Source organism: Myiozetetes cayanensis, unplaced genomic scaffold (genome assembly GCF_022539395.1).
Source record: "Myiozetetes cayanensis isolate MyiCay16 unplaced genomic scaffold, myiCay2020 scf3, whole genome shotgun sequence".
NCBI lineage: Eukaryota > Metazoa > Chordata > Aves > Passeriformes > Tyrannidae > Myiozetetes > Myiozetetes cayanensis.
This window is the reverse complement of record NW_026087521.1, coordinates 71,664,175-71,689,104: the sequence shown is the minus strand read 5'-3', so window position 1 is coordinate 71,689,104 and position 24,930 is coordinate 71,664,175. Positions and strand designations below refer to the sequence as shown.

Below are 24,930 nucleotides of genomic sequence, written 5' to 3'. Positions count from 1 at the left end.
TTCTAAGGTGAAATTATGGCTGCAAAACAAAACGTTTGAAGGGGTGAATGGGTTTGCTTGAGAATTTCCCCTCCCACTCCTGAAAACCTTCTCACTCAGGTGCTTTTTAGCTTTGCTGGACTATTTCAGTCCTACAATACCCAAGAACAGAGTAGAGGATCTCAGTGATCCTCTACAAGAAGTGAGGGCTTGAGAGGCAGCTGTTACATGCAATGGCAATACACTGATCATAACCAAGCAATCCTTGTGGCTGTGTAAGAGCCTTCAGGTGTTGGAGATCACATATATTAAAGTGCAGCTATTTGCCAGATGGCCCTTTTTTCTGATCCAGAAAAAGAAGCATGTGCCTGGCTTGGATTTGATTTCTAAATTTAGTGATGTGCTTGCTTAAAAATGGCATCCAAATGTCAAGGTATGAGGGTAGAACCCTCATATTTTATCTCTTGAGTGAAAAATACAGTGGGTATGATAACGAAGGTTCTTGGCAAATCTACACATTTAAATCATTTGATTGCAAATAGAGTCTTATTTATGTGATGAATTTATGTTTCTGAAATGTTTATACATTTAATTACTACTGGAATGTCTAGAATATTGTGTTCATTTGGCTAAATACATGTGAACCAAGTGATGAGGGGTGAAGTCAGTTTTCATGATAGTAAGACTATTGACACTTGTTCAGACACCAGGTAGGAATGATCATAAACCAAAACCAGAATCCAGTGTAGGCCCTCGAAGTGCTGGAATGGCAGGGCAACATTTCCCACCGCAATTCCAAGTCTTTGTGGGTCGCATTGACCACAGACAAAGGGTGGAGAAGAGAGTCCGGCTATTCCATGTGGTGAAACATGGACAGAGGAGAACCTGGGACAGAGAAGGCTAGATTGGTTTGTTGTAGAAGATGAAAATGGTGCCAGTGATGCTGAAACTCCAGGAAAAGCAATACAAGAGCAGTCTAGCTCAAGGGCAGAGAGAATCTGATTTAAGTAGGAAGGATGAAGGAAAAAGGACTAGCAGGTTTTGGAGACCACAAGGCTGGATATAGGCTGAAAGAGCTGGAACTGTGGGACAGCTGAAAATGGTCAAGAAGCTCAGAGAGCCACAGAGAGGATGAAGGGGCAGGAGATGACAGCTGGAAGCCAGGGAAAAGAGGGAGCGTGGAATTCACGATGGGACAAGGAACCTTTCACCCACAGGCAACTGGTTTGAACCTTGTCCAAGTCAACAGTGAAGAAGTGGCAGTGACTGTGGGGAGATACAAAAGGAGCTGTTGGTCTCAGTCCAGTTCTTAGCAAATGGATGTCAGCATCACTGCTGGAGTCAGCACAGCTGGAAGTGTTCCTGGCAGGCCCTAGAGAAACCACAGGCTGGTTGAAAAGGGAGGCAAGTCGAAGTCAAGAGGGGGCCCACGGGAGGGACCCTTAGGTTGCATTCTCAGGCCTGCCATTTTCTTGCTATGTAACACTGTGGAAGTTTAAGGGAGAACTTGCAGCTGTTCCAGGTTACTTCATGCTGGTCTGGCCACTTCTTAAATGAGTGTTAGACAAGCCTTTATACCTCATAATTTCCTGTGGGATGAGGTGAGCTGATCTAGCAGCTCGTTGCTAACAAGCCACCTCCAGTTCTGCTCCCCTCATCCACTGTCACCATTCAGCTTGCTCCTGCCAGCTCTGGTTGTCCTTGGTTATATTTGGAGAGCCAGTTCAGCTTACTACACCAACAGAAACATAGGCCACTATGGGGAAAAGTGGATAGTCTTCTGTGAGGTCAGTAGTTACACACTCAGCACCTTGAAGTACTGTCCACTATTGTTCTCTTAGTGCTCCAGGTGGATCGTAATCACCTGTTGGATTTCCACATGAAATTGTAAAGGGCAACTGTAAAGCAACATTGCAAATCGTCTGGCAAGTACTGCAGACCACCTGGTTGGACTGAAAACCAACATTTCCTAGATGCAGAATTTGCCTAGCAATGAAATCTGCTCTCCAGGCTGCCTCGTGATTCACAGGGAAACAACTCCTCCAAACGGTGACTCAGAGGGAGTGATGGCTGCTACCCTGAATCGTTCCTAGGGGATGCTACCTGTCCCTCTGACTATGTGGCAAAGACAGGGGGTATGTTTTGCCTAGATTATTATTTCACAAGAGTTTACATAATAGTTTACCAGCATCAACAGGGCCAGGTTCCCTCTCTCACCTTCTGTTCTGCAGAACAGGTGCTGCTTGTGGCACTCACTGTAGCCCTCCTCAGCTCAGTCACCTCACTGCAGTGGGAGAAATGGAGCTCAGCAAGAAAGGGGATAGCCTTTCATATCTTAAGGAGTTGTAGCATGCCAGCAAGTCTGATGGTGCTGCAATCTACTAACCAGCTGGCCAAGACTCGAGTGGAATGAGGGGAAGTTCTAACCTGTTGACCAAGACTGCAAAAACTTCTCTCTCTCTTTACTTTGTCTTTTCTTTTTTTTTTTTTTTTTTTTTTTTTTTTTTTGCCTCAGAGGACTGTGGTATTGCCTCTGTTTTATATGAAAGCATGCCCTAAACTTACTTTGTTACCCTTTTCCTCCTTCAGACTGACTCCCATGGCTTCTTCAAAGAGAACATGCACACACACCTACGTGTTCCTGGCACCTTGTTGAAAAGAACTCAGGAATGATGGAATAATTCAGAGTGCACAATCCTTACAAAAATGTGAACAGTGTCAGTAACATCACTGACTTAAAACTTTGGGGGGAAAGTACAAAAGATCAAAAACGTGTTTATAAAAAGGGGGCTGGCCAGCTAAGGGTTTTTTTCCTTTGTAAAAGCTTCTGTGTACCAGAGTCTGTGTCACCAAAACAAACAAACAAAGATAATTCAGATTATTTGTACAGATTACAAATTGCAAGGTTTTTTCATATTATTGTTTCTCTTCAAACTTTGCTTTCCAAGGTTTTTTTACCTCCTCCAATTCCATGTAAAAAATGCTGTAGTCTTATTCTGTAAATGCAGTTGAAGCAGAATCAACCATTCTGGCTGATATTCCATTTTTGTTTGGCATGCAGCTGCTGCTGGTGTAAAGAACATCAAAAGGCAAGAAATGTAAGGATCTGATCCTTCCTTTTAATGACTGTGGGGCACTTGCCTGCATATATTTTGTTTCTTTGAGTCTAGCAGCTCTCAGTGAACTAAATATATATAGCAAGTAAGTCAGCATAGTGTTCTCCAGCTCCTGTTTTTATCTGTAAATGGAGCCTATAACCCATTATTTATAACTGTTTATCTCAAAGGGACTGTCAAATTCCCATTTCTGTCCTTTCCACAATTATCTCCAGAATGCAAGCAGATATTTTGCTTTTTCCAATGATGTGATTGTAGCATGACCAACACAAGCAACAACTAAAGTTCAGAGTAATTATAAGCATATGGCTGCTTTTGAGATTCTGGCTTTGACCTTGATGTCACAGCTTAGTTCTGAACATGGTGTGCTTTCATAAGATAGGACCTTTAATTCTTCTTCTTCTTCTTATTATTATTATTACTGGGCTCAGGGTGCTTCTTGCCAGCAGAACAGTTACTTATTTGGACATTTTATACAGAAATTAAACTGAGAGGGTTTTCAGTTTAGAACTGCAGGAGCTGCATTTCATCTCTGAAAAAGCTACCGAGAGGTACCAGGCAGATGCCTCATCTATGGTGATAAACTTCAGATGCCAAAAGAAGAGCAGTATTAAAGGGAAGAAACTCAAGAAGTATTTATTTTAGTAAAGGAGAGTGTTCTTACTGCTTGGAGTTGCATGTTTAACTGGATGACATGCTGGAATGGCTTAAGTTGCTACTGGAGGTGCACTAATATTAAAGAGAATTGTCTTTAGGATTCTGTCAAATGTCAGGATTTGGCTGTTCTAAAAATACACGGGGACAGTTATTAATTCTCAACCTCTCTTCCTAAGGAAATGAGGTTTCCTCAACCACACTGTCTAAACATGTCTGTCTGAAAGTGCCTTACCAAAAACTTGTGAGCCAGTTGGCAAGTTCCAGCTAATATTGACAGAGGATGAGACAAGTCAGAGATACCACGTTTCTTCATATTTGGTTAAAATAGACATTTATGTAGAGGAGAGAGAAATTAATAAGGCCAAAGATGAAAACACTTCACTTCGAGCTTAATTAGATTGTTTGGCACTAAAGAGTCTTTTCAGGAGAGAGATGTTACAAAAGTTCCTAAGGAAGAACTTTGATCTGAGTGTGCTTTGCTTGGGCACAGAGTAACCAAACCACAGGGCACGAAGCCACGGCATACGTAAGGTTTATTTCCAGTTTTTGAAGTTATTGATGACTTTTTCCATCATTTTTGTAAGAAATTCAATCCATCTTGTTCTAAAAGCTCACTTTGGTAATAATCTGAGTGATGAATATGCGTTAATGTCTGTCCCCACAGGCTGTTTCTATAGTGAAATCACATATTTCTGTAAACAAATGCTATAATCTGACACTGATATGGTGCTATTGATGGAATTTGGTTGGGCTTTTTTGGGGGGGAAAAAAACTCTGTTCTTGCAGAAACCATGAAAGTAAGGTATTTCATGGTGTTAACATTATAATGTGGTACCAAATTCAAGAATTTTTAGGTTTTAGAACGTTTTAGGTGTCTTCATGATAATTGAGCTGGCATTAACTTAGTGAATGTATTTACAGAGCATCACTTATATGCATTTGTTCTTTCTCCTTTTTGATACTGAGAGCCTAAGAAACATTAATTAATATGTCTACTACAAAGAGGTTGGTGTTGCTTTGTAAGTGGTGGTGGTAACTTCCTGTCCCTGTGGAGATGTGTCACAGATCACGTGCCTAAACCTGCTGACTCTTTTGTCTTGGTTGATGATAAATGTATTAGAATCATGAACACTGATGTCATGATGATGAAATGCTTCTGTCACTGTTTAAAGAAGTGATTTTATGTCTTCTAGAAACTCTTAGATACAGAATGAAAATGGAAGTTCTGTTCCTGTGACCAGGGAGGGAGAGGACACCCAGGCATTCTGGTGACAACACATAGGACATAAGAGCAGACAAGAGACACACAGCAGCACAGATGTTAGTGGAAGGTACAGGCACTCAGGGGAATTGAGGAGCTTAAATCCTAGGAAAGACAGGGCACTGCTGAAAGGTTTCTGTAAGATCAGTGCTCCTGGTGTAATGGATTCCCAAATGCAGTTCTGGACTACTGCCAGCTAAAGTCATTGAAAAAAACCAAAATCCAAACCTCAGTGCTCTTTAAAGAACAGCAAAGAAGTTGGGCTGTTAAATGGTTTGAAAATGTGAAGTTGCCATTACTGATAGGGCACTGTGGGTGTTTTACAAACAACATAACTTTGGTCAGTTGATTCAGAAAGGTGGTTTGAAGCAGGAGATCTTCTTGGGTGATGTGTGGCTCATGCTGTGATTTGGACAGCACTGGTATCAACTGTTGATTCAAACCAGTTTGTGATGATTTGTATATACACAGGTGAATGTACTTGTAAATTAAATTTTAAATTCTCTAGTGTTGTAGAAATATTGGCTGGTTACTTCTGGGTAACTCCTTGTTGCAATCCATGGGGCTGTTGGGCATTTCTGGATGCAACCTATAATGACCTGAATCAAACACTGAAACCAGATACCCTCAGGATATCTATCTGAGAGGTGGGATTTTCCTTTGGTTGAGGGCTTCAGATCTCTGAAAATACTTTTTTTTTTTGCCTCAGAATAAAATAAGTCAGCTATGCCCAAACTCTCTGCCAGGCAGGCTCCCTGTTAGCAGAGTCCAAAGCTAGGCAAGTTTCCATTAAAACCTGTCTGGTCTCCTTCTCCAGTTCTGCTGAAACCAACACATTCCCAGACTGCTTTCTAATTTTAACATATTTGTATTTTCAGCAGAAAAAATTTCTCCTTTACCAAAATTTCCAACCAACTCTAATTTGTGTATGATCACACATGTATAAGCACAAGACTTTTCAACAAAACATCAAGCCCCAGGAGCCTGGAAAATGATTTATGAGAGAACTGAGGGACATCAAATCTTGCCTACAAAGGCACATAGACAGCTTTCTCTTTATGACTTAGTCAGAAACTCCTTTGGATAACAAAAACATGGAAGGACCTGGAATGAGGTTTTGCTCAGACTAGCAGGAATGTTTTCTAGGAGGACATGGCTATTCAACATTAAGACAGTGTAGTCCCATTTAGAAGAAAGTGTAGTGCTTCCTGCAGTCAGGAATGAGAATATCTTGCACTTTTATAGTAGGAAAAAAATGGAAATGCTCTCCTTAATTTTCCTGCCACAAAATGACCAGTTAAAATAAAAAGCTGGAGCCTCTCAAAGAAATTTCTTTTGGCTGAATTAATTTATTCTCCCCTAAAACCAGGCTGACTTATAGCTGTTGGTCTCCTCTGGACAGCTCTGTAGTCTATCATCAAGAAAAAAGTTGAAGCTGCAAGGGGTGTAGTTGCAGAGATTTACTTGGACATATTGGCTTCAATTCAGTCTTTTTCTCTTGTAATTTAAGTCCAGCTGAAGCAACTGGATTTTTTTCTCTCCTACTGTGTTGGTAGACTGGAGTATTTTGGCTTCACATCATAGGATCATAGAATGGTTTGGGTTGGAAGGGACCTTAAAGATCATCTCCTTCCAACCCCCTGCCATGGGCAGGGACACCTTCCACCAGACCAGGTTGCTCAAATCTTCTGGAGCAAACAGCACACAGATAATTTGTTTTATCCTAAGAAATCTGAAAGATAGGGTTTCCTACAAGCCATTTGCAATTATGCAGCTGCAGAGCTTTCCTGTGGTGAGCTGAGTCACAGTGGCTCAGTTTCAAGGAAGAGACAGCAGGTAAAAGATGTGTCTGGTTGTGTTAAAATCACCAGTGACCCATGATCAAGGCATATGAAGGCCACAGAGCATAGGTTTTAATAGCTTTTTGATAATTCTTGTTGATTTTTCTCTCATTATAGATCTCAATTTTTCTTTTTTTTTTATTTTTTTTCTCTAAGCACAACTGAGCAGAGTCAATAAAGTTTGGTAATCCCAGGCAGCCACAGAGCTACTGTTTTGTACTTGGTTGCCTCAGAGTATCTCTCTGCCTGTGAATTTATAAGTTTGCCCCCTCCTCACCCATCCTTTTTTTGTTGTCCAAGAGGTAATTCCCACAAGAGTCTCATACATCAACACTTGAAGTACACTTATCTGCAGGAGGCAAACCCAAAAACCCAAATGCACAGTCTTTGCTAGAAATGCTGCAAAACTTAAAAAACAAACAAACAAACCCAAAAAAAATAAACCACAAACCTCTTAAAAAGAGGAATTATGAATTATTAAGTTCGCCTTTAAGAACTTCCATCAGGTTTGTCTTCCCTGGAAAATGAGATTGTTATAGCATGACCTTGGAAAGGTTCAGCCTTGATAAAGTACTTGACATCATTTTGCTCTGAGTGCTGATGGTTAACCTACGAGTTCCCAGCCTAGGCTTCAGTAAAGAGTGATTGTTGTCCCTGAGTCTCTTAAATGTAATTTGTCCCTGGCTACAGCAACAACATAAACATCTTTCCTGATGAAAAAGCAGTTGTATTTTTGTGTTGACGTGAGGCTTAAGGAACTTTGGGAGAAATCAAGAAATATTAAAATTTCGTTTCCCCTTGCAAGATGTTTCACGGGAAAACCTGACACTTCATGTTCTGTAAGTGTGAACTGTGCCACGTGAGCATCTGAAACCAAATGGGGGATTCTCAGATAATCCTCTTACCTCTGATAAGTAAAACATTTTATTATTATTATTATTATGTTTAATAGAGAATGAGGAAGGGTCCGCAAATAGGTGTTTTGTCATAAGTTTCTTTCTTCAGAGAAGTTAAAAAGAAAAAAAAAGAAAACAAATGCAGGTGTTTTGAGTGGAAATACTTCTCCATTTTTAGCAGCTATATATATGGTAGAAAAGAAAAACAGTATTTTCTGAAGTAATGGCTCAGACTGTGACAACATCCTCAAGAATCACAGAAAGACTCAAAGAGGATGAAACACTGGAAAGTGGCACCTCCATAAGAAGGTAGAAAGAGTAGTTCAGCTCTACTGGTTGGTAATTATTTATGTCTCTGCCTTATCAGCTTCTTCCCTTTAGGAACTGAACAGCTGCCAACAGGAGACACTGTTCCCTGTTGGTGTAAATAACCACTTGCAAGCAAATAAACAACCACAGCCTGTTTTCACACCCTGGCAGCACAGAGAAGTGCCCTTTGCCAGGGAGGGTGTGGATAACAGGGGGGAAATGGGACAGCCAGACTGGCGGCTGCTGGGGAAGGGGAAATCGCCGCGTGACGAGGACAACCTTTAAATACTTTCACCCCAAACCAACAGTGCTAAACACACCCCCATCTGTAGGTATCCCAGAAATCTGATCAGAAATATCTGGGGAGAGCCAGGATGTGTTTGTTGACAGGTTACCACTGGCAGACTTTGCTGCTGGGTTTAGGAGGGACAGCTTGTTTCTCAAACCAAAACCTGAAGTGAGACCTTCACGCTGCTGATCCTCGTGGGTCCCTTCCAGCTTGGCATATTCTGTGATTCACTGGTGAGCCTTGCTGAAGGTTTGCATGTTGTTACCACGTGCTCAGCTATTGTTCTGCTCTTTTTAGGGGGAGTTTGGCCCTCACCCAAGGTTTTTTCCACCGGTATGTTTGAAAAGGTCACTGGATAGAGCTATGTTTAGCGTTCCAGAGGCTGTTGGGAGCAATCCACCAGGAGGTTTTCTGGTTGCCTGAGAGGCAGGAGAGCTGTATCTTGTTGGATTCTGCAGATCAGCTGGCAATTAATGAGGCTGTTTAACTTTGAGGTCAGGCTTGTCAAAACCAACCTGCATTCTGGTGCGTGGCTCAGCTACAGAGACTGCAGCCTTGAAAGAGCTAAGGAGGCAGCGTGGTTTAAAGACATCAGAGGGAGAAAGAAATGATCTTCCACTCTATGAGGGAGAAAGGTGCTAAGGGAGTGTTTGTTTCTGTGGGAGTGGATTTACTTAGGGTGCAGGGAGGACTTGACCTTTGTCTCCAGCACTTTTGTCATAACACAGATACTTCAACACTTCACGTGGCAGATGGGAATGTCTACTTTCATGTTAGTTGTGAGGAGGGGTAATTAGGTTCCTGCCATTCCCTCTCACTCCTGAACCTCATGTTTGGGGTTCCATGGCCAAAAGGAAGGCTTGATATGTTTTAAAATGTAAAGCATCACCAGTGGGGGAGGTTTCCAGCATTCTGTGGAGTTGTTATCAAAAAAAGAGCCCTTGGTATTGGGAAGGCCTTGGTTGAAAGCACTTCTTGCCCTGTCTCCTAGGACTCAAAAGGGATGGTAAAGTTCTTTTGGAGGAAGCCAACAGAAGATTGTCATGTTTAAGTGCATTCCTGCACAGTGGAACTGAGGGTGTTGGTTTGTCTGTTTGTAGCATTGGAGAGACAGCTTTTTACTGCAGATATATGCAGTAGAAAAAAATCCTTGTTTCTGTATTTTGGATCTTCTGTGCAATGGGTAATGCTGTATATGCCAGCCAAACAAATATTTTTTTTTAATTCATGTTAATCATGGAAAGAATAAAATGCAGATGATCTTGTTTAACAGGTGACCCGACTGCACAGCTGTTGGACTGCAGGTTTCCTGAACTGCTCCCTGGGCACACGTTGCTCCAAGACATGGCAGTGTTCATGCACTGGCTTTATTCCAGCTCGATCAAATGCTGTGGGACTGGGACAGAATGAGATCAGAGCCCACAGCGCCTTTTCTGAGTAATTATTAGCAGTTTTAGTGTCTATTAACACGATTTTTCTCTCCACAGAATTCGCCTAGCTGGAAAACATATATGGTCTTCTCATCATATAAAAGTGAAAAATCACTGGGATTGTTTTAGGATTTACCACTGAGGGCACTTAATGGCCCTATCCTTCAGCCAAGGTGGACTCAAAAAGAGAACTTTTTTCTTTAATAAAACACATTTTCCTCCAGTGCCAAACTACATGCAGGAGTGCTGCCACTGCAGTTTGCTGCTGAGCTGTGCAGCAGATCAGTATCTGCAGCGTATGCCTCTAGTTCCACACAGTTTATTTGTTTGTTTGTTTCTTGTGTGGCTTTGTTTGGCTTGGTTTGGTTCTTCTGTTGCTGTTCTTGATTAATCTGTGATTGATCTGTGATTGACTTTGACTTTGTCCCCACTGCAACTCGATCTGTACTCAGCTCCTGTGATCTGCCTTCGTTATTTGTTGGGAACGAGTGACACTCACTGGCCAGAAGATGGAGTGCCGTAAAATAAGTGAATTTAAAGGGTCTTTCGAATGTTTTGGAAATGGAAAGAGTGTCTCAACATATAAAAACAGGAGAGAAGCAACAATTAACGAGAAGTTACAAGACCTGCAGGCTGTATTAGCAGCATTTGGACAGTTCTGGGTCCCTTAAGAAAAAAAGTGCCACCAGTTGTCCTCCCTTACACATCCTTATGCACCTACATCTTGGCACTTTGCCACTTTTTTCCCTCAAATTTTTTGTAAACCTCTTTTTTTTTTTTTTTTTTTTAACTTTTATAAATTTTGTGACTTTTCCTGAGGCCTAATAGGAAATATGGTTGAAGATGTGGTGATAATAGCTGCAGGGTATAAGGATATGCAGTTCTTCTCTTTGCCTGTCTTAGAATGGAAAAGGTGTCTTGATAGACAACATTTAGAATGGGAATAACCCCTAATAAATTTTTACTTATTACTGGTGAGGGCAGTAAAAGAAGACAAAGGTATTTTGAAAGGAGGTGATTGAAATGGCAGGGATCTGGAAGAAATGAAAGGGCTGTACTGGGAGGAAGTTACCATACCTTTATAAGTGCATTTTGCCTAGAAATAAAAGCTGCAATCATGGCAGGAATAGAACAAAAATTGCATACAAAAAGATGAGAAGCAACAGACTGACTAGATTCAAGAAGTGCTCGGTACATTTATGCTTGAGTTGTTTTGATATGCTGATTTCAGGGACCAGAGGGGTTTCTATGTTCCATTTTTAAAAAAAAAAAAAAAAAAAAGGGACTCTTATGACCCTGCTTTACCTTGCTTTTATATCTGCATTTTCCTTACATGGAAAACAGTGCTACTGTGTTAAGGAAAGCTAAAGTTTTGCATATTCCCATCCCTATTCTGGTGTTGGATGCTGGCAACACCCTTATGCTGTAAACTCCTTATTGACTTACTGTTTTTCATTTGACAAAGACTGGCTAGGGCCTGTCCTGAACACTTTGCTCTAGTTTTTTTTTTTTTTTTGGAAATCTTGGGAACATGGCTGAGATCCATCCTGTGCTAAAAGAATTTCACTAAGTTGTGTTACCTGGATCTCTTTCCTCGTTCAGCCTTATTTTTTTCTAAAGACATTTCAGCTCTTGATATTTGTCATTAATTAAGAAATCAGTAAGAAGTATCAATAAAGTGTGAGTACTTCAACTAATTCTTCAGTAACTCCACAGTAATTTCACTGTAACAGTAAATAATTGGTAGAGAATTTTTTAAAGTGCAAATAGATGTCAGAAGCCTATGCAGGGAGAGAACCCTTAAGAAACTGAGCTGTGTGGTGGAGAGAAATGGAGAAAGCAGCTAGAGGTGGAGGGGAAGAAAACTCAGGTGAGGTGATGATGGTTTCTATTGAGTGTACAAGGCTTCTGCTGGGGGTGTTATCATCCCTGAACAGCATCTGATGCAAGAGGAGGGAGAGTAATATCTGTCATCCAGGTGACATCCCTGTCCCAGTTCTGGCAGCTAAATCTGTATCTCTGCTGGTAGCTCTGTCCCTCTCTCTCTATATTATAGATATAAACATACAAAGTGCATCTGTGAGTAAATAACTGGAACAGGCTGCCCAGGGAAGTGGTGGGATCCCCATCCTTGAAAGTGCTCAAACAACATGTAGATGTGGCACCTGGTGGACACAGAAGTGTTAGGTTGATGTTTGGACTTGATGATCTTTAGAGGCCTTTTCCAACCTCAGTGGTTCTAGGATTCTGTGCTATACCCATTTGTACACTCCTTTGTGTGTAAACGTTTTTTAATGTAAACAGGTTTCTTAAAAGTTAATGAATGCAAAATGATACTGACTCGACTAGGAAGAATTAACTGATTAAACACAAAGTACTTGTGATGAAAAAAGGTGTGTGAATGCGACATAAAACGAGATCTAGATTTACAGCTCAACCTGACATGTCACTAAACGCTGTTTTCTTTCTGCAGATTTCTCTTGGTGCTGATATGTTTAATATTCAGTGTACTGTCTACTATAGAGCATTATTCTGAATTTGCCACTGGAACCCTTTTCTGGATGGTAAGTGAACTTTTTTTTGGGAAAGACTAATCAGTGTGACTAAATCTAGTTTGCTTTAGGTGAGCAAGGGGGGCAGCTGCTAAAAATCCTCATGCAAAGGATGTTACCAGGACATCTTAAATAGTGCCTGATTTCATTAAAGGAAGTTCATAGTTTAATGGGGATGATGATTTTCTAAATCTTTAAACTATGAGGATACTTTTTAGATTAGCAGCTTTTATACACTTGTTTTTCCTAAGGTGTAGCTGTTACAGGAGACAATTGGTGTTCATCAGTCTTATGCAACATAGAACAGTGTATTCTGTAGGAGTGGATTTTTAAAACGTATATTTTCCAAGTCTTATGGTAAAAAATTGTCCCAGAGCCGTGCTTTTTAGTTTTGTTTGGTTGTTTTTGTTTGGTTTTTTTTTTTTGTTTTGTTTTGGTTTGTTTTGGGTTTTTTTCCCTCTAAATGGTGACTTTTAATGTGTTTTGGAAATTGGTTTTCTGTCTGCTTTCAAAATAAAGAACAGTTACGTATTTGTTTTCTATGGCTTAGACTACATTAGCATCTGCAGTTTTGGGTGCAGCTGACTGTGCCATCGTGAGGATCCCTGGGTGATTTTGAGATTTTGATTAATGTTAATCCTGTAACAAATGCTGCTTGGCCTTTAAGCCACACTCAGTGTCAAACAAAGTGCAGTACTCTGACTTTGAGTCTCACAAATTATCATGCCATGCCTGACTATCAGAGGGTGGGTAACCTGCTGTCTTCTAAGAATAACAATTTGAGAGGAGTGGAGAAAATGTGAATTTCTTGCCTTCTTGTGTACTGTGTGGTGAAGCCTTTTCCCAACAGGCCTATATGAGCATCAGAATTTTGGAACTGGGTTTAAAATTCCTTTTGAAAAATGGATTACTACTTCTCATAAAACACAGGGAAAAAATTATGCTAATTAGCAGTCTTTTTGTCTTTACCTGTTGCTTGCTGGTTTTCTTTTCGTGACATGAAATACTGTCAAAATGCACATTCTGAGAAATGAAGGATTAACTAGAAACCCTGCCTGCTTGAAGTAATTTCATACTTCAACTCTTCACTGATAAATTTACAGATAGTTTGGTAATAAATAATTTTAAAAGGAAAAAGTAGTCTTTAAGTACTAGAGTTGTTTTTTATCTACTTGTTCTTAAAACAAATATATGCACTTTTAACATTACCCTGGATCCCTATCATAGATCAGCTCTATTTCCACTGACCATATCTCCCAGAGATGTAACCATTTCATTTCCTTTTGCTTTCACTCGTTGAAATTTTCCCAGTGAGTTGAGCTGATCAATCAAACTCTTGCTGATTGCTTATGATGTCTTCCAGTATAAAAATTTGACTTGCTTAACTGCTCATTTTGGCTTTTAATATCTGTAACTTGCATGTAAGTCTTCCTTTTACACTCCTTGTTCTATGACTGATGCTCCAAGAAGAGGGGGAAAATCACCTCCCCCACAGGAGCTAAACATGTTTAGGAGTATTTTGACTTCAAGTTTCCATGGAAATGATTTTTTTAATTTAAAAAAAAAAAATTAGACCAGAAATACTATGTTTTCAGCAAAGTATGCTTATGTCCATCTATTATTTTTTCATCCCTCCTTCTTTATGTCACTTTTAGGAAACATTTTATCCTTCCTTTTTATTGCAAGTTTTAATTCCCTAATAGATACAGTGATAATTTTATCTGATTCTATAATTCTATTGAAAAATTATTTTTAAAAAGTTGCCAAAGCCTCTTGATTGGCCTTTTGCTTATACAGCAGGAGGCTGTAAATGTTTTCTTGATATCTACTAGTTCATGTGTCAGTTTTGATCTGTAAATGGCATCTAAATCTTTAAGGATATAAAACTAAACTATCAAGTGGGCCAGATGTATTTCTTCCTTTGAGGATTAATCTGATTAAGTTTTCTATAGTTAGAGGTTATATATTTTTCTACCAGGAGAGGTCACCATGGTAGTTTGCAAAAGACAGATTTTTATTTTTATTGTAAATAAAAGCTTACAAGAAGAGAGCTTCTTAGCTGTGGGACTAATTTCACTGATTGTGCTGTTCTAAAAGCAAGAAAAAAATATTACTTTTATCATAAACATTTTGTTTTTACACAATGTGAGTAACAGACCACAACAAACAATTTGTATAATGAAAGTTTTATAGGTGAAAAGTTTTCTCTGGTTTAATATCATGATGTTAATCACTTCTCATTTTAAGAATATCAAGAGTGTTCTTGACTTTGAGAAAACAGATTGGTTTTGCTATAAATCATGTTGATTCAACTTCATTAATTTGATTTTAATTGTATGCCACGAGATATGTATAATGTTGTGGTCATTGCAGCTGGAAGGAAGGAGGGACTAAATATTGTTTGTCTCAACATGCTTTCCAAGTCAGAGCACATAATCCAAATGTGAAATCAGTGCAGCATTTTCAGTGATAATTATTAAGCATATTAAGTGATGATGGCAAAACTGTGTAGGAATTGAGATCCTGGATTGGACCGAATGCTTAGTTATTCCAGTTGCATCTCTGACAGTGGTCTGTTTTCACGGAAAAAAGAAAAAAAAAAAGGAAGACTTTCTTACAAAACTGTTATTTATTAAAACAGTTAAAGTGCTTCTGAGTCTTTTCTTTCGCCAGGGGTCACCATATTCTGCTCGTGTTCTCCTGATGGGTGATTTCCTACTGCAGTTTTTTTCAGGCTTATTGAGTCAGACTTGAAAGGGCATGTGCAGTCCCAGAGGCAGAGCCACAAACGAGGTGGATATTCGTAGTGTTCCAGCTGCCATCCCCTTTCCTGTTTCAGCGGGGCTGGATCCTGGATTCCAGTGGTTTTTCTGGATGAGTCAGGTCCTGTGGTGGTACCTCCTCCTCTTGGAGACAGACTCCACGCATCTGCTTTCCTTTGCCATGTTTCTTTGCTGGGAAAAGCAGCATCACATCTTCCAAAGACATAAACACTTGTAGTTCATAGCACTGCTGCACCAGAGGGTACAAAATACCCCTGCAAAGACTCTGCCTTCAACCTCTTGCAGAGCAGGAACAAGGCTGCCACAAGCTTCACTGAGTCATCTCTGTGATTTGTGTTGAAGTGCATGTTCTAATAGGTTTGAGGGCATTTTCTCCATCTCATCAAAGTGGTCAGTGTTAGAAAGTAATGGAATTTTCATCTATTTCTTGCCTCTGTGCTAATTTGTAAATTCTAAATCTGGCCTTTGCCACATTAACACTGAGGGCCATCTCCAGGACTGTTTAATAAAGTGAAAGTCTGATAAAGTTGATAGTCTAATACATGGAGTTCACAGGTACCCCTGCTGGCCTCACCACATCATTTCTTCCTGCTGATAATGGGTATTTTACAGGTTATGGCATGTAGAGTAGGTCCTATAATATTTAGTGGTGTTTTGTGATATTAGTGCAGTGTGTATTGCCTGTATAAAAGCAGGTGTTAATGAGGTGTCTGGTCCCTTAAAGGCACTGACAGGTAAACTGCCACAGTAGAAAAATGCACTGATTCTCGTAAACAGTGGAAGAGTCAGACTGTGTTAATGTAGAATTAAAATAAGCACATGACTCAAAGGCTTTCACTCTTTTCTTTTATTCCTCTAAACCTGTGAGAGACAAAAGAAGGAGGAGAATCCCTGTTCCTTCCTGAACTTCTTGTTGGTCTGTGGGAAGATGAAAAAACAAATCAGGAATGTTATATTACTAAAATGGGTATGGGATATTGCTTCATGCATTAGGCATATTAACCAAACAAAAATGAATCCACAGTACTTTTAAACATTGCATAAAGCTTAAGTTGTCTGCAAAGTGATGTTGCTCAGTTGCCACTGTCTTTCTAGAATCAAATGTAACCATCAAGCTTCTCCATGTGAATTATAAACCAGTTATTCTGGTGGGTTATATTACCCTGTAGGTTGCCCCAATGCACTGCAGAACGTGTTGTGTTGGGTGATTGCTGTGTGCTTTTGACCTGTCTAAAATGGAAATCACTGTGCAGCAGGTATGAGACATTAACAAAGGGCCAACTCATAATGCCCTCAGTCAAATTCTATTCACTTTGGCTCTGTGTAGAGTTCCTCTGTGCAAAGTGGTTTCAGAATGTGGCCCAAGAGACTAAAAAAACATTTCTTTCTTGGGAGTGAGAGGAAGGTGGAGAGGTACATGCGGGATTTTTTCAATTCCTCTCCTCGAAGTTTTGACACCCTCCCACATCAGAAGGTTAAGAAACATGGAAATAATTATTTACAGTTCTGAAGTCCACGTTCACATTGGATAGATCCACTCCAGGAGCAAAGCTAAACCCTTCCACTCCTACCAGAGATGGTCCCTTCACTATTTACTGAATCTTATGGATTCACTATTTGATCATCTTTGCCTTAGTGGGATCTTTCAGAATTAGGTAACTGAGAAAAAAGTCCTGCTCAAAAATAGCTGATGCAGTAGTTAATTTTCTTTGTAGAAAAATTGTTGCCTGCTTAAATAGAAATAATAATTAAAAAAAACCTTCTCTGTGACTCTCCCAGCTCATTTGAGTGGTAGTTGTCCCATGTGCTTCCCTCACTGGTGTACAGCTTCATTCCATACAGGAAACAGCAAATGCTGATAAACTGAAAGATAAGGATAGTCCCTTTATGAAGTCAGCAAATTCAGCACATTTATCAGGTGTGCATGGAAACATTTTTTAAAGAAATGTTAAAGAAGTCCAATTGTATCCAAACAACAGACTTCTAAAACTTCAGTGCACTGGTTTAACCTAAAAGATGTAAGTCTGAGTAAACTGATGATACTGTAGGACACTTAGCAGCATTTGGTCTTTTTTCTTCTACATACTGGATATTATATTTTCACATGTGATGCCTGTCATCTTTGTGAGAGCAAGCATGATGGTAAGAAATAAATATATTCAGCATCAGTAGCTTTTTGTAGTGTTTGAGTAGCTATTAAGCTAAACAGGTCACTAAACTGACATTTTCAGCTCTAAGAGCTGGGAAACCTCGAAGGCAGGTTATCAGATGAAATTTTGGACACGAGTACACGTGTGCAAACATTTGGACTATTAAACCTTTATGCCCTGCTTCTGAGGCTTCATTGTTTGGAGCTGCCATTCCCCGACTGAATCTCCGTGAGCACACACACTGTTCATTTAGCCATCCCACTTCCTCCTTTTACCCCAGCACCTAAATATTCCAATAAAAAAAAAAAAAAAAAGAAAAAAAGTGAAGAGAGCCTTGTGTGTGTGCTCTCCACCTAAAACCCAGCTGCAGCTGAGAAAATACCCGTCCTTTTTCATGTGTGCACTTTAATCGCTCCTGCCGAACTTCCCTCCTCCCGCTCCTCCAGTGCAGCTATCCAGACCCGGACTGGCAGATATTGTAAATTCCAGGCTGTGTGTTCCATCTGCACACGCCCCTGTATAAAAATGTTGATTTTTTTTTGTGCTAATGTGAGCATTTTTATTTATTTATTTATTTTCAATTGGTCATCAATGCCATTCTTGGGGACTTTTCCACAAGAGTTTCTTATTTGGCTGATTGAATTAGATACGGATGGAAGTTGTTTGCATACCTATTTTCCTTTAAGTTTAGTGGGTTTTTTTTTTTCACATTTTTCATCAAAGTAATAAAATGGAGTTATACCAAGAATAGCATAAACACTTTTATGTATTATTTGATGATTAATTTGGGCAGAGGGGAGACTAATGCAGTGACTAGACTTAAGGAAAATAATAATAATAAAAAAAAATTAATCATAATTTAAAGGCTTCCACCTGACTGGGCAAAGAATATTATATAGGTGTGTGCTTTGGGTCTTTTTTCCAGGCAAGAGGGAGAAGCACAGAATAATGGAATGCTGCTGATGACTCAGGGTCATCCAGGTGGTCATGTCAAATGTTCTGACAGTTTATGGCAGCTGTTCTGCTCAAAGGATACCCAGCTTTTGCTACCCTTCCTCTCCTCACAGGAGCTCAGACAAGGGTCTGAGAAAAATGGAAGGCTGACACTCAAAGCTGATTGCAAGGTAGAGCAGCCAAGGGTATTTATGAGCTCTGTTTTGATCAAATCTGGCGTGCCTCTTATTTTTCTGAGGTCATGGTCTGGTCCTAATGTTTGGTTTCGGTTTCATTAGAGGAGTTCATCCCTGCCTTTGTGTTGATGCCAGATGGCTTTCCAGGTTTATAAAATCTGCTGAGAATCTTTCATCATGTGTTTCTTCCTTGACCATTTCCAGGAGAAGAGGGAAAATAACGCTGAGAGCCTGAATGAAAAGGTTTTGTGGGATCCTTGTGAGTCTAATCCCATTTCGAAAGCAAGGGTTCTGGAAAATTTCAGAAAGCTGGAGGAAGATCTCAAACATACAGATGGATGTAAAATTTAATTTGCAGAGGGTTTTTTTGCAGATTTTAATCTGGTTCATATTTTGTCCACAAGTCCTCAACCATCATTTATTGCCATTCCAGTGAGATTAAGTGCTTTTTTTCTGATTTTCCAGAAAACTGCTGGGTTTTTTTTGGTTTTTTTCTTTACCAGAAGGTAAATATGAGGCAATAAATTTAAGGTTCTGAAAAGTGTTTATGTGTAGAAGAGGAAAAAGAGGCAGGTTAGGGCTTTTTTAAAAAGGTGAGTTTAGTGAGGTGAAGCTCGATCAGCCTTGACAGCCCTGGAAATGGATGTCTCCATCAGGAGCACACAAAACAAGAGTGGAAGTTTCATAATCTCCCTGGGTTTTTTTTTTTTTCAGGGCCCACCTATAGAGCTATGATGTTTGTCCAGTTTCCATGCTTTTTTTGATCTTTGGCCTGTCTGAGGCTGCCAACAAAAGTGTTAATGGCTGTGGCTTGGGTATGTGGACACCTGTCCGGGACAAAATGAACTGAGATCAGTAATTCATTTCAAATTTCTGGAAGATGCAAATTCCTCCTTTTCCTCCTTCTGGTCAACAATTTCTTTTTCCTTCCATTAACTGTGTAACTTCATTTACTTCACTAGGGTTTCCTGGACACGATCAAGATGGGCCCCTGTTGGCAGATGAAATTAAATCGTAGGTTCTGACATTTGCCTTGAGACTAAAATACCCTTAGGCCAGATGCAGTTTTAATTTCAGCTTTTAAAAGTACCCTCCAAAGATCATCAAGGAATAACCTAAGTCTAAAAAGTCTTTGCTTCCTCAGCACTTACCTGCTTGTCTCCTTTCCACACATTTTTTTACCTGGCTCAGGAATTCCAAAATGCAGATCTGTAAAAATGATTCTTCCACTGCCATAAAATGTCCTGCTTCCTTTGATGGAAATAAGAGATCCCTGATAAGTGACTTCAAAACAAATTCTACTCAGTGATGATACCAGGAATCTGCTAGAAAACACAGTTTAATAAGTGGGAGAGCATTTTGCAAGACTCCAGAAATGTAAGAATTGTTTTCCTTTGCAGACTGTTCTTGGGGTTTGCTCTGACTATTATGCTTGAATAAATATTTGCATTCAGATTTCAGACCGAACACAAACCTAGAAGGATTATTTCTGGGTGCTCAAGATAATACATTAATTAAAAAAAAAATCATACTTGGGGAGTTGATTTGTTGTGTATTTCCTTGTGCTTCGGCCTGGAAACTGTGCTGTAAACTTTCTTAACTTTATACCAGTCCTTGGTTTAGTCAGGCTGAAAGTACCATGAAAGCAGAGGAAAACTGTGCATGTTTTCTTGGTTCTCATTCCAGGCAAAACAAGGAGGCAGAAGTGAATACAGAAACATGAACCTAACTTTGTTAAAAATCTGAACTGACATGAAGTTTTTACGTATTAGTTTGGAGTTTTTCTTATCTGTTTTTCAGCTTTGAAATATTTTGGTCTCTTTTCAACCATCCAGAATGTCAGCTTTAAAGACATGTTGGTGTTGTTATTCAGTGAAAATTGTGATTTAAGTGTGTTCACTCTTTGGGTGCTTCAGAATTCCCCAGGTGCAGATTACACGCTTGTTTAAGTTAAAATACAAATATTTTCCGAAGCTGTAAATTATGTAGTAGGTGTTTGGTGGCTCTGAGTTACTGGATGCAGTTTGGGTTGGAACAAAGCCTAGAAGTTGTATTTTGGCTGTGCTAGCATATTGAAATGGTGGAGGAAAACAAGGAAGGAAGGAAGGAAGGAGCAAAGATCTCAACAAATCTGTCCAGGTGGTGATCTTTACTAATCTGCTTTCTTTAGAAGGATTTCAAGTATCTTATTCTTGGTTGTGCACAAGTGCTTTACAATGCAGTGCTGTAGAGGGAAACAATACTAGAAATATAGGTCATTTATGTGTTTTCCATGCTGTGTTTTACATGCTCTGGCAGCACCCAGATCCACAGCAGAGCACTCCAGGTTAAGGAGGATAGGGTGGGATTCCATCCTGGGGGAAGTTCAGGTTCTCAGGAGCAAAGAGGCCCACCAGGAGCCCACAGCTTGCACCCAGTCCCAACAAACACTGAAATTACACTTTTTGGGTTTTATGTTCATAAATTCTTTTTCATGACCTAGAAGTGTTTCATATACTTGTTAGTTTTAGGAGTGATATGCTGTGCAGGTTCCCTCCGTTCTTTCTTTTAAAAATTTTAAGTTTTCGAAAGAAACAAAAGAAGAAGAAAATTGTGATGGAATGAAACCATCCATTTGCTCATGCAAATCACAGTCAGGAACAAATTATATCTCCCTTTTACGTACTAGCTGGCATATGCACATAAAAATGAGACAGCTTAGGCACAATCCTTTTTATTGCACCATTCCTCTCAACAAAGTTATTTGTGTCAGTCGTAAGAATAAATTAGATGTGCAAACTGTAATCTTGATTTCTAATGAAAAAGAAAAAAAAAAACCCAACTGATATCTTGTCCTTTTAATTGTGATAGGAAATAGTGCTGGTTGTGTTCTTTGGGGCTGAGTATCTGGTCCGGCTGTGGTCTGCAGGCTGCAGGAGTAAATACGTCGGCTTCCAGGGAAGGATCCGCTTTGCCCGCAAGCCCATATCGATCATCGGTAAGATTGAAACTCTTTTTTCCTCCCCCCCCTTTTTTTTTTTTTTTGAAAGATGCCAGAGCTGTGTCTGTTCCTCCAGCATTTATCTGCTCTGTGAACCTGTGCAATTATTTCTCCTTTTGGTTTGCTAGAACATTTAAAATAGGGCCGTGAGACACGGGCAGAGCTCAGCCTTAGAAAGGCAAAATGTAAGTGAAGAAATGACTGAATCTATTTGTTTGATGGGAGAAAATTGGTAAGATTTTGGACACAAAAGCCTCCTTTAGGTCTCCTGTAGAAAGCAAGCACAAAGGTGAGTGTAAATTGAGAAAAACGTGGAAATGGGAAAAGTAGAACAATTTTATTGGGTAGTAGTAAAGTTAAACAATTTTAGGTGGTTTGAGGGACCGTTGTTAAGTGGCATTTCTGGAGCAGGAGAGAGTTTAGGAGAGGTGATCAATAGAACCTGTGGAAGAGCGAGGGATTAATAAAAAAGTGATGGTGTTTGGACAAAATTATAATAGACCGTAAAATCACGGAGTCCATATTATACAGAGCTGCAAATTTTACATTAGTCAAACATCAACTCATGGAGTTTTAAACAGAGCACAAAGACAGTGTAAAAGGGGAGAAAAATGAGCTGATTTTTTCCTTAACCATCTGTGACACTGTGGGACAGGGGGAAAACTCAGGAAACAAGATATTCTATCATATATCTAGATGTAAGTAATGAATAATGTGAGGAGCTGCTGTACTCAGTTTTGGGTTATTGAGGGACAAGAATCATCCTGACTCATCCTATGATCTTCAAATCAACATGAATAGAGTACAAACACTAGAAAAAGAAATTAAAGGTTGGAACAGAACGTGAAAATTAGGTATTCATTTTACTTCTGCATTAATACAAAAGTCTGTATTTTAAAAACAGAAAAATTCCACTGAAATTTCTTTGACAGCAGGAAGATTTTTTTTTTTTCCTATGGGTTTTTGTTCACACTAAAATTTGGATTCATTCTTAGAAGGTTCAATTTTGAATTTCTTTGATTTCTTCCATTATCTTTCCTTTCTTCCTGTCTCTAATTGTAAATAAAAATTCCTTTGGTGCTTTTTACTTGAAGGAGATTTAGTAGTCAAGCCTAAGTGTTACTTTCTTTTGTAAACTTTTAAAATATTATTGAGTCCTATGCTGCATAAAATAGTATGTTAACATGCAACCTCTGTAGCTGGGAAAGGAAAATGTTAAGATAGGACACATTATTTTAACATTTTAGGTGCAATGGAAAATGATGCAACTTCCCTACCTTGTAAACCTTTTTTTTATTATTTTTTTAAATATTAATTTTTTTATTTCTTAGGCAGATTTTCTAAAGTTAGCCTAATTTTTCTCTTCTTTGCAGACAGATTGTAGATGATTAAATGTATGTGAGAAAAGACAATTCTATCATTACCTTTTGTTTCTCCTGGTTTTGAAAGGATGCAGTTTGAAAGATGTAAGGGGGACAAAAGTTACTGGTGTAAGGACTCGAGTGTGCAGAGTGTGCCCATCTCACATTGTCCTTAAGTAAAGCACAGTAGAACTTTATTTGTAAGCACCTTTAATTGGCTGTGTAAACAGCTCTGAAATACCAGCAGCATCTGGTATGTAAAGCTCCAGTTATCTTTATAATTCAGGAAATGCTGATAGAACACAAAAATTCAGCAAAAAAAAAAAAAGGTGATGTAAATCAAACTCAAATATGTGCATATAGTCTGTGTAATTTAAGCCCTTACTTCATGTAAGTAGGTAGAAACTTCAAGAAGAATATCCACATATTGCTGTTTATAAATTACTAGAATTCAGTTTATTGTTTGTTTGTTTTTTTAAATTGCCGAACTTCCTGACACTTCGGTTTTTAAGAACTGCCATAAATACAAGTGTGATGCTATTCTAAATACCAGTGCTTGTTAGAGTTGAGAAAGTTATTTAAACAGAAGTTGGCTCTTTATGCTGATGTTTTCCGTGCCAGTGTCTGCTTCAGTTTGAGTCTTGTAGGGACATTTCATGCAGGATGTTTGAGCTGTTCCTGAGAGGGGCAATTCTGGCAGTTTCTTCTGTCACTTCCACACTATGAAGCAGACACTTGAAATTTAATGGCAAAATAGCTTTTTTGTTCATCACTGAAAATCCAAACTGACTAACAAGCCCCTGAAAATTTGGTAGCTTGTTTATGCTTCCAATGCCCTGCTAGAGAATGCTCTTATATTCCTCAGAGACTGAACCTGCAGTGAGCCTGCACAGTTCAAATTTCAGGTTTCTTGGAGCAGCAGTGCTGGGGCTGGAAGTGGAAAATCTGTTGATTTTGGTTTTATAGTGTTCTTCCTGAATCTGCCCAGGGCACATGGAAAATACCAGGCTCAAATGGTGAGGTAGAAGGAATGAGCTGGGACATACAGGCTCAGTTAAATGACAGGAGAGTGGATGAGGGATGTAAAGGTTTGGGAGAAGAACGTTTAAAGAGGCTGAAAAACCATCAGGAGGTTGAAATAAAAAACAGCAGGGGCTGAGAATACATGGGATTGAAAGGTGGCAGTGAAAGAACAGAAGGCTGTGCTGCAGACCTAGACTGGAAAATAGGACTATTTGTACCAGTAAACTGAGAGAGAAGCCTAAAGACTGGAAACTAAAATGAGAAATAGGAGCAGAGAAGAAGAGGGCATAAAAGAACAGAAATATCTCTACCACGTAGAACACTTTCAGAAAAGTAGAAAGAACAAATGAAAAGTATGTTTTACTCTCACTACCTGATTGAAACTCATTTCCTAAGAGTCAGTCTTCTCCTCCTTCAGTGCTGGTCATAGGATGGATATGTATATAATGATATATTATAATTTAGTGAGGACACAGGTGCATCATCTGCATTAGAGCGAAGATCTGTATTATGACATGATGGCAGGAAAACCCACCCTAAATTCTGATATTTACAAACATCTGCTCACACATATACGTAATGAAGAATAGCAGGAAAAATTTGGAAAGCTGGGCATTCAGAAGTTAAGATTACCCCCAAATGGAAGCTCCTTGTGTACCCTCATCCCTCCCTTTATTTATTTCCATTTTCATAAATGCACAATTATTGTTGCACGCTCCTTACACTGACCCAGCGCTGTCATTTGGGGAGGAATCCACCTTTTCCAGCCAGAAAAACCAGACTGCTACTGGAAATCAATCGGAGTGAGAGAGCGAGGGATGCCGTTGGCTGTAGAACCTCGGCAATATTTGTCGCAGCAACCACGCGGTTGGGAACGGGGCAGGGGGAGGTTTGAGGGAGAGGAAAAAACAAGTTAACCTTTTCGAAGGAAACTGCTGCCGCCTCTCCGGTTGGACCCTGTCCCGCCTCTTGCCCAGGCACGGCACGGAAACTCCGTGGCAGTCAGCTGGATGGGTTTGCACAAGTGTGCCTCGTTTTCTGGATGTCCAAGGGAAGGCTTTGAAGTCAGGTTGTGGAGGTTCTGAGCTCTCACAGCTGCGAGTGAGGTCAGCAGGAGCTGCTTTTTTGGGTTTTTTCGGGTTTTTTTTTGAAGTGCTACATAACGTTGAGTGC

General features: G+C 39.6%; 1 protein-coding gene across 1 annotated transcript in view; it reads left to right on the top strand.

The window, feature by feature from the left end:
• Nucleotides 1-24,930, top strand: part of LOC126644616 (potassium voltage-gated channel subfamily KQT member 1-like) — a 373,366-nt gene that overhangs the window by 2,554 nt on the left and 345,882 nt on the right. Inside the window, exons 2-3 of the mRNA XM_050324167.1 lie at nucleotides 12,252-12,342; nucleotides 21,244-21,370. Of these exons, the coding sequence (XP_050180124.1) occupies nucleotides 12,252-12,342; nucleotides 21,244-21,370 (218 nt within the window). The remainder of the gene's footprint in view (nucleotides 1-12,251; nucleotides 12,343-21,243; nucleotides 21,371-24,930) is intronic.